This window comes from Triticum aestivum, chromosome 5A (assembly GCF_018294505.1).
Source record: "Triticum aestivum cultivar Chinese Spring chromosome 5A, IWGSC CS RefSeq v2.1, whole genome shotgun sequence".
Classification (NCBI taxonomy): Eukaryota; Viridiplantae; Streptophyta; class Magnoliopsida; order Poales; family Poaceae; genus Triticum; species Triticum aestivum.
The window spans coordinates 77,171,978-77,182,613 of NC_057806.1; the positions used below are offsets into that span (position 1 = coordinate 77,171,978).

General features: G+C 49.4%; 1 protein-coding gene across 1 annotated transcript; it reads right to left on the reverse strand.

Moving 5' to 3' along the window:
* On the reverse strand, positions 1–9,946 carry LOC123101230 (disease resistance protein RGA5). Its single transcript, XM_044522775.1, has 4 exons — positions 9,761–9,946; positions 9,145–9,683; positions 647–2,659; positions 1–519 (listed from the first exon to the last, which is right to left on the reverse strand). Exons 1-3 carry the CDS (start codon positions 9,944–9,946, stop codon positions 664–666), a joined length of 2,721 nt encoding a protein of 906 aa, XP_044378710.1. The 3' UTR covers positions 1–519; positions 647–663.
* Between the last annotated feature and the right edge of the window lie 690 nt (positions 9,947–10,636).

Genomic DNA, 10,636 nt, shown 5'->3' on the forward strand with positions numbered 1-10,636 from the left:
CATCAGATTCCCATTCAACGCTCAGATCGATGATACCGTGCACCGCTACAGTACGCCATCTACAGAAGCAAACAATGAACTGCTGCGTCGGTGAACAGTGCTCGTCCACAGTGGATCGATCTGGGCCACTCTTATTCTATCGGACGCTTTACACTGGCTAAGTCAGGCTAATGTAGCTGGAACTTAGCCACACAAAGGCAGCGAATCCGAGCCCCTGCCCTGAATATGATCATACGCCAGGACTTTGCCGAGGAATAAAGAAGCATGAAACAAAGGGAAAGTTGTGTATTCTGAATGATACAATATTTAATCTTGAAAGTTGGATCACGAACACGAAACCAATTTGGTAAAGCCTAAAAAGGCAACCCCAAACTTGTGCCTGTTTTATGAAGGCATAGATGATTTTATCTGATTAGAGAGAAAAAGCTGAGAGACTGCATGGGTAAGTTGGCATAAGCGACGTCTTCTCCTTCAGTCCACGCTCCTCCTTGTCTCGGGAAATAGTTGCCAAGTAGTCTTCTGTTCATCACGGTATCGACATTTTTGGATTGCCAAAGCAAATGAGTGTGTTAGGAAACAACAAAAAGTGAACAGAAGTCATGTAGGAGATCGTTCGCTAGCGCTAATACTACTTGGATTAACATACCTTTTTCCAGCTTCTAGTCATCCTTCAGTTCTGTGATTTCTAATGCTTGGTGATTTCCAAGGTGGGTTCCTTGGGGTGGTTGGATAGCAGTTCTGTGATGGTTTTCTCTGCATCCTTGAAGGAAGAATCTCCACGCCTGCACAGTAGACGGTGGTGTGGACTTGGCAAAGATAAGAAACTGAGAGATGGCCGACTCCCTGAAGCCTGCTCTCCTCCCCAGCCTTGAAGTAGAGCCGAAGCTTTCGAAGCTGTGCCATCGCACCTTCTCCGAAGACAAATCCCAGGCCGCCGTCCTGGCACTCAAAGCTGAACACCTGAAGGCTGCGGAACTTGTCGGCCGTGATGGTCAGCGAGTTCTCTGTGGTCAGTAGGCAGCGAAGCTTGAGGAACACCAGAAGCGGCAGCTCGCCCAGGACCTTGAGACCCTCGTCTCCGAGTTGAGCAATGGCGATCTCTAGGTGGGTGATGCTCGAGCTGGTGTCCAGTGCCATGTTTGCTGGAACTCCACTCAAGTAGCAGTTTGGGCTCGTCATCATGAACTTCTGAAGAGCACGCGGAGGCACCCAAGACTTCACCAGAAAATCCAGGGAACTTGTACCGCCAGCAGCATCGAGGAACAAGGACTCAAAGGTGGGGATTCCAGATGAGCTCGACAGGCCAAGCTCGCCCAGGGAGGTCACGAAGCTCTTCCTCTGAGCTTCTGTGCTGCCATTATCATCCGCGAAACACCACTTCACCCCGAGAGTCCTGAGCCTCTTCAGCTTGGCAAGCTTAGCCAAGCATTCCAGTGAGTTTTGGTCCCCGATGCTGACCATGGAGAATTCCTGCAGCTCGTGCATCTTATCAACTTCTGCTGGCAACACATTGGCGTCCGTGGCGAGCAGGCTGGCTAGCTTTGGTAGCTTGTTTGCTGCAGAAAGGTTCTTCACACTGGTCCGTCTAACGTCCAAGGTTTCCATGTGTTGGAGTTCATCAACATCTTTTGGGAGCACAGTGACACCTTCTCCGCCAAGACCCAGATACTTGAGAAGGAACAGCCTGCCTAACCCAGCAGCAAGATGTTCATCTTTCAGGCCTTCCACGTCTTCCAGATCCAGCACCCGTAGCAACTGGAAATCTATGAGGTGAGGTTCCATCCACTTGGCGATCCTGAAGAGGGTAAGGGACCGGACTTGATACAGATTCATACTGTCTGCTTCTGACTTGAGGATGTCATCGTCCTGATTGCTGCTGAGGGAGAGTCGGCGGATCGCGTCTCGCGGTGCAGCGAGAACCAATTCAGCGTCCGTCGTGACGAAGTTCTCTTTGCTCGACAGGGACGCGATGAATTCAAGGATCACGCCGTGGACAGTGCATCCCACAGGCTGGTCGTCGTTGTGGCCAAACACCGGTTGAATTAGCCTCGTGTTGATGAGGGCGTTGAAGTAGCTTTCTCCCCTTTTCCAAGCACTTGCTTCGCCTGCTGGGATGAATCCTTCGGCAGACCATCTCCATATCAGGCGTCCCTTCTTGATCTCATAATACTTGGGAAAGATACTCAGATACAGCAAGCAAGTCTTCAGTGGCAATGCAAGGTCCGAATAACTAAGGTATAGTATCTTTCTTATCCCTTGCAGCATGGAGTACTGCTTCAGCCCTGACATAACATACTCCTCAACCTTCTTCCAATCTGCCAATTCCAAAAACTTCCTGGATAATAATCCAGCCATGACAGCAATGGCTAGTGGTACGCCATCGCATATTTTGGATATGTCGTTCAGAAAACCGTCCGAATCAGATGGTGGTTTTCTTTCCAAATCAAATATCCTGCTCGATAGCAGTTTTTTGGAGTCAACCTCACCAAGTTGACCCATCGGATAGATAGTATCAGTTGGACGGTTGCAACATAATTTGGCCACGTCGTGAATGCGGGTTGTTGTAATTATCTTGCTTCCATGCATACCATCACGCAAAGCGCACTTGATAACTTTCCAGACCGATGGCATACATATATCATCAATGACAATCAAGTACCTAATATGTATATTTAGCGGATATCAGTAAGATGGGTTGCAAACAAAAAGGTATACAAGGACTAATCCAATAGATGACAACTGAATGCATAGACCATGTGAACTCAAAATGTGATAAGTGAATCACGCACACATAAGTCCTCTTACAGAAGTGGAACTGAATACATAGACCATGTGAACTCAAAATGCGCAAACCTTCTGATTGCATTTTCAAAATGATTGCCATCTTACATCAGTGGAAAACATTTGAGGATGAGAATTTTAACCTCAAACCAACAGCCATCTCTTTCTTGCATGAAGTGAAACTGACTAAAGAGGCACCACAAAGACCATTTGACATGCCAATCAGCATCAATAGCTCGGCAGAACATTTGAAAGCAAAGAAATTACAGAATCTTTCATAATAAAGTTCTTAGCACTCTTTTTTTTCTTTCTAAAAAACATCTTAAAGAGAACCTCAATCTAGTTGCGCACAGGATAAAACATAAGCAATGCCATCACAGGATAAAACATACAACTCCCAATCAAGATGCCCAGTCACCTAGGTGCCCCAAACAAATAATCAAAAGAGTTGTTTGGATATTGTGTAAGCAATGCGACAGATGATGATTTTTTTGTGTTTTACTCTGTTGCCTCTTACTTTGTTGAATTTCAGATTTAATAACCATATTACTGAGTAAGTTAATAAATGGCTACGCGCATCGAGTGCTACGGTGCTCCTTCTTTCTAAAAAATGTTTTGATCAAATGTGATATAGTAAACATGAATAAATAAACTTCTAATATGAATTTTATTAGAGATATCGTAGGAAACAGTTCGATTCGAGCATAACGGTTATTTTTCCTAAATTTCTGATATTGGCTCAATTGCTGGGACATTTGTGATCATGTGGTTCAGTTACCTATGATAAAGTTCTGAGAAGTTTAGTTACCCCTAACAAAAACACTCAGAACTATCATCTCTTAGAGGATGGCTAATAGTATAGCAAGCGGATGACTGTATCCATCAACAAGCCCCAAGACCACCCGCAAAAAAAAAAAAAACCAAGCCCCAAGACCGTTACCCCCGACATCCATTGACCACTTAATCCCAACATCACCCAGTAGGCGACCCCGTCACCAATACCGTAACACACAACCACTGTGACTTTAACACCCACGAGTGCAAGGAGTGCCCGAGACGCTCACGTCGGCTAGACTTGGCCGTAAATCAATCCGACAAACATCAGAATCGCCAGAGCTAAATGATCAAGGACGGATGTGGCACAACAAGGCCGAGCAGAGGACCACAACCTTCATTTTTTTCCACCATTGCCACCGGTAAGTGGATACTTCTTTATTTTTTTTCTCGCATCATGCAGCCTCATAATAGACTTTTCCCATAAAAACTTCCCATTCTTTGAAGTTGGAGCTAGCTGGAAGTCAATCATGATCCAGTGCTCTATGGTGGAGCTGCAACTCTTGGGTGAATCCGTTCCAAAGTGAATGGGGTCAAGCTTAGCTGATTTTGGAAGGATGGAGCAATTCCAAACAGGCTCCTAGTATTATAGTTGTTGATGATTTTTTCTATAAACCTTGTCAAATTTTACACCGTTTGACTTTCTGTTTTTAGCACGGAGGGAGTATGAGTTATCGGTTTGTCTAATTCACCTCTAGATGTTTTCTAAAGATGTCATATCTAAACTCCCACAAATAACGCAACAACAAGGAACAAAAAAAAAGCTAGGACAAAAAAAAAAATAGACCACAAACATAATGGACATCAGGTATGTCACATCTAGATGTGTCCTAAACAGACCCGTCACTTATCTTCTCTACTACCTAAAAAAACGTAGTGTTTCGTTTTTCCTCTCACGTTTCCTCCAACCTCTTCGTGACTTCGTCCCATCCCCGACGTACGCTGCCTCCCTCTCCTCGTCCGATTTTTCACCCCCACCAATCTTCAAACAGGAAGGTCTCCCTGGTCCCTGCCACAGCATAATTTCCTACAAATCAAAGGTAGATCACGACAAGACGCACACACACAATTCTCGTGGGATCCCTACCTACGCTAATATCTCTCGATCCCTTCCATCTATAACTCCTAAAATATCTCTCGATCCCTTCCATCTATACCTCCAAAAATCTCTCTCTTTTCCCTCAAAAGAGAAAATTTCTCTCTTCGGTACTGGTGTATATATATATACACACATCCGATCAGTCGACATCCGCCGCCTTCCATTGGGCTTCCAATTGCCTATAACCCACGCACGACCATGTGATCCGACGTGAAAAGCCTTGGATGGCCGCGTGCAAAATCGCTCATGTGCTCTATTGTTACCTGGCGGCTGTTGAGCGGGACCTGGCCCTCCGTCAGGTCGAACGCGGATTTATAAAGCACGGGTTTCTGGACACCTCTTATCTATACCCTTCAATACTGCTTTGAGATCCGTGCGACACAACTAACTTACAACACAAATTTTTCTTTTTTTTGTTCCTTCAAAACAAGACAACATATGGACTTCAACCCCACATTCTAATTAGAATGTTTTGTTGTCCTACAAAGTTTCATGTTCATATGTTGTTCTATTTTTAGGAGAAATAAAAAAGACAAAAGTTGCTCGCACGAATCGCGATGTAAAAATGAATGGCTAGATAAAGGGTATAGGAAAGCCTATGCTTTCTCAAATGTTAACCCCGTCATGATCCTTGCATCCCATCCGCCATGTTGTCCGATCTAGCCCTCAACGTCCGTCGCCGCGCCATCCGATATTCTCAGAGCCCATCCGCAGGTCCGCCTGTTCGCCGCGATCTTCCTCCATTGACCGATAGAATTGGCACCAAGAGAGCATAAATCACGGCCCGGGCAGCCCGGCAAGTCGGGGCGGACTCGAGCATGGTGAGAGCTGACCAGTGACGCCCCGAAGGTCGAGCTGTTGCAGTAGAAGAAGTTGCATCAGACTGACGCGGTGGTGTGCATCGCCCATGATGAAGATGAACACGCCTCTGGGCGCAGGTTGAGCTGGGCGGCGTGGTGCTGACAACTAGCATGGCCAGCACCACCAGGTACTGGTGCAAGGTCCACACCATGTACCGGGACATGCTAGAAGAATACTATGCTCTGAAGCATGTCACAGGAGCTTCCTGATGATGTTGTGCTGGTGTAATCTTCCAGATCTTGCCGGATGAGAAGGAAGTTATTTTCACGCGCAGGTGTTAAGGGCATCTCCAGCCGTTGGCCCCCCAGGGGGCGCCTAAAATCGTCGCCTGAGGATGAGCCTGCGCAAAAATTGAGCCTGGGGGCGAGTTGGTCCCCAGCCGCCGGCCCCAGGGCCGCCGCTAGGCACTTTTTAAAATAAAAGAAGTTCGGCGAAGTTCGGCTTAAACACGATAAAATTCGGCCAAACACGATAAATTTCGGCCAAACACGATAAATTTCGGCACATTTCGGCGAAGTTTGCGGATTTTCATTACATAGCACATATACATAAACTAATCTAAAGGAAAAACTGGCTGAAGTCGCCGCCGTCGCCGCCATCGTCGTCGTCGGCCTTCTCCTCCTTGACGCGGGCGCCCCTGCTGGACCCCTGCCCGGCGTCGCCATGGCGGACTGGTGGCGGCGCATTGTCGTCGTCGTCGTCGCTGTCGCAGATGACGATGACTCCGCCTTCGTCGCGGCCGCGTCGACGCTCCGCGAAGCGAAGTAGGGCGCACTGGCGCTCCTTCGCCTTCTCCAGGCGCTCCTTCTCCATCGCTATGGAGTCCCTGCGCGCCCATTCCAGGGCCGCGTCGTCGTCGTCGAGCTCCGTCGTCACCGGCGCGGCCGGCTCCTTCTTCACCGGCGCGAGCCCCGGCTCCGTCTTCACCGGCGTGAGCCCCGGCTCCGTCTTTGGCTTGACGAAGCGCGGAGGAGGAGCCGACGAGTAGGCGCGCCGGCCGCCCTCGTTGATGACGATGCCGGCGCTGCGAGTGCGCCGGCCGAGCGGCGTCTCCGCCGCGGGCTCGGCCTTGACGCCGAGCAGGGCCAGAGTGCCGGAGGAGTGCGATGAAGATCGGGAGGAGGAAAAAGAGGAGGAGGACCTGAACCTCCTTGGCGCCCATGGCCCGGCGCGTCGGTGCTGCGCCGGGGTGGCCGCCCTCGCCGGGTACGCCAACGGCGGGTCGTTGCCGCCCTCGAGGTACGTCAGCACGCCCTCGAGTGTGCGGCCGGGGACGCCCCACCACAGGTGGTGCCCCTCGCTGTTCTGCCGGCCGCCGACCACCGGCGCGCCGTTGGTGGACGCCAAGCGCTGCTGCTGGCGGCGCTCGAAATACGCCGCCCAAGCCGCGTGGTTGTCGGCGGCGTACTGGGGGAGAGAGAGTTGGGCGTCGGTGAGGGAGGCGCGCACGACCTCGACTTCCTCGGCGAAGTACTTCGGCTTCGCCACGACGTTGGGCAACGGGGGAATGAGCACTCCCCCGGCGCTGAGCCTCCACCCCGTCGGCCCGGCGCGCATGTCCGGCGGTGCCGGGATGTTCGCCTGGAACATGAGGCAGGACTCCTGTTCGCGGAGCGAACGGCGGCCGAAGCCGTTGGCCGCCGCCTCGTCTCCGGGGTAGCGTTCCGCCATGGCGACGGGCTCGGGAGTGGTAGAGAGATAGAGGGAGGGGCTGGGCGGCGGCGCTCGGGAGAGGTAGGGAGAGGGAGGAGCTGGGCGGCGGCGAGGGGCGGGGCTGGTGTGGGCACAGGCGAGTGCAGGCCACCGGCTATATAGCCGCGCCGCACCCGTGTGTACGCGTGCGAGGGAGGGGAGGCGTCGGTGCGTCGTCCCGTGACGCGCTGCCCGTGAGGAATCAATGGCAAGGCTGACCGGCGGCAGCCTTGCCATTGATTCCCCGCGGGAACCGAGGCCGTTGGGGGAAGACGAGGCGCCGTGTCGCTGACGCGGCGGGCCCGCGGCTGTTTCGCGCCAAAACAGTTCGCCCCGGCGCCCCCGGGCGCCCCCCAGCGCGCCGGGTTCGGCCTGGGTCCGCCGACGCTGTTTTCGGCCCAGGCCGGCGAAAATCGGGCTCCTGGGGGCGCGACTGGGCCGTTTTTTTGGTGCCGGCGCGAAAAAATCGTCTGGGGAGGCCTTCCTGTGGGCGCGGCTGGAGATGCCCTAATGGATTTAGGCGCTCCACCCTTGATGATTCCTTTTAAGGTAGGTTGTTTTGTCCATTATTATTTTGGCCATGAATCTGTGATGTATCAATTAATTGGTTTACTATCTCCCTACAATGTGTGAGATAATAGCAAATATTTGTGCAACTTTCATTTGTCATGATGTATCGATGAATTTCTTTCTTAACCTACAGGTTGCTAAAAATGACATCAGAAAATAAGAGAATTCTACCCACTGTTCTTGCCAAATCGTACAGATCAACTAGGTGCACTGCATGATTTAATGTTAGTTTCATTTATTTTCTTTGATTACTATTAACATTTATTGTGATCACTAATTAGCAAAAAAGATCAAATCATATATGAGGTCAAAGACAATTACTATTCGGACGGATAAAGAACAAAATACATCACCATTACTTGATTTAGTACTTCTAAACCCTTTAATTAGGCATCAAAGGATGAGTGCCCTTACAAATGATGACATCTAAGAACAAGCTGTATGCATAATCCAACAAAGAAGGTTAGCTATACCTTTTTTGTTGAGGAATTGGTCAGCTACATGTTGACAGGGAAAACTAGGAATATGAGCTTTAGCCAGGCATCAATTTGTATCACTCTCAAACATTTGATCAAGCGGCTAGCGCAAGTTGGTTGTCTACACTCAAAATCAGGCCAACTGTTCCCCACCATGAACTGTTCAGAAATCCCCTTCCCTACTTGCACACCCCTACACATAAAAGCTCAGGCAAAAAAAATGGGCATATTTAGATAATGTGGGCATTGGTTGTTGTTTTGTGTAAGCGACCTTATTGTGTATTTCAGGAATTTGTCGAAGATAATCATGGATGGTGTAGTTCACTCTTGCCATGTTAGGCTTTGCATATTGTGCATCAGTGGCCATCAGTTTGGATTCAGAAGTAAAAACACTTGATAATCATGAGAACTCTGAAGCTGCTATATGTTAAACATGATTGGTGTTGAACAACTAGAGTATGTGTGCTCCCCGTTGCAACGCACGGGCATTTACCTAGTATATCACAAAAGGTATTTTTTGTGTACTAATCTAGTATGGAAGACCTTTGTTTCTGCATCTTGCAAATGCAAGGAAGTTCGACCTTCGAATTTCTCATGGTTTCGGACATGCCGCCCATATTTGTAAATAAAGAAGGCAAATTTAACCTAACGCCTAGTTGGGATGGCGAGTGACTAGCTATAGCTGGTCAACCTAAATGCATCCATCGTACTAGTACGTCGAAATAGATAGCAGAGCACACTGCACGGAAGAACTAATATGACAGAAAAATGTAAACTAGCTAGGGATGCGATAAAGCAGGAAAACAACATATATAGTTGGTGGATGCGCACCTCTTTTTTTCGAGGGATTCTCTTAGTTGTTTGATGACTTGCTGCTCCTCCATTGATTCCAAGCCTGCAGGTTGCCCGTCGCTGACTTGAGACAACATTTCCAACAGAGTGGTCCGTATGTGCTGGTTACGGCCAGCATACACGAAAGCATGGCACTCAAATCTCCCCCGAAGCTCATGATACACCTCATTAGCAAGTGTGGTCTTGCCAAGACCTCCAAATCCATGGATCGATACCACCCTCAGCTGTTGCTCTTTGTCTCCCATGAGATGGTCAACAACTTCCATTGTCCGCCCATCGATAGCCACAAGGCGAGGCTCCTCCTCGTAGATCAGCTGGGTAGGGATGATGGCGCTGTTGGGTCCATGTTCATCGGCTTCAAGGGTGTCGTTGGTCCCCAGATTCTCCAGCTTGTACCTCTTGTGCCTCTCGTTGGCGTCTTTGAAACGGTCGTGAGCTCTGTGATTTCCTCCGCGAACTCTGGCGTCTTTGCGGACGATCTCCTGTCCAGCAACCTCCGGAACAGCTTGGGGGGCTTGCTATCTGGTGCTGGCGCCGAACGCTGCTGCACGTAGATGTCGATGCAGTCTTCTGTGTCGTAGCCCACCTCGCGGACCTGCCTTGTCCACTCCTTGGCTTGCACATCTGGATCATCCCGCGTGGCAACCTTGAACAGGAGAGCTTCCATGGTGCTCAGCTCGCCCTTGAGACTGTTGGTTTCCTTCCGCACCTTCTTCTCCTCCTTCAAGTTAGCCAGCTTCACCATGAGGGAGTTCATAACTCCCGTCGAGGCGCTCACCATAGCTCCTCCAACCATGATGCTTTGGTTTCTGACCTCGCTTTCCCCTTCCCACAAAAAAAGAACAAGGAACCAGCTAGGTATTTGGATTGTATGCTAAATCGACCGGCGCACTAGAATGAATGCATGCTCCGAACAAAGGATTAACACCCTTTCTCGGCGATAGATCTGAATGAGCTAGGAGCGCGGTGGTCTTGAATAGACAAATAATGGGTCCTAGCTTCTCCCAAGTCGTGGAAGTCTCGACCCCCAACGAGCTGACTATATTGCCATACTTGCTTCCATGTGCATCTTCAGTTGATTACATACCACTAGACGCTCCTTTAGACACCGACCCATATGCATTTTGTTTTCCTGATATAGGACAATATATTAATATTAAAAAGAGTGAATTCCGTTTTTTCCCCTTTACTTGGATTCGTAACTAGATAAAAATTTGCAGGGGCATGCAGGGGTGCGCGAGCACGCACTTGTTCAGCCCTTCCCGGCCATATGATTTTCTCGCGATGCGTAAAGTAGTTGGATCCCGCATGAGGGCATAGTAAGTTTTAATCTTTGAAACTTACGATTTCGTATCTGAAACTTATGATTTTCTCGGTCGCTCGTATCAAGTTTCAGAGTTGAAACTTTAAGCCATTTTTAAGTTGTGATTTTGCCGGTCGCTCATACTAAGTTTCAAAGGTTAAATCTTAA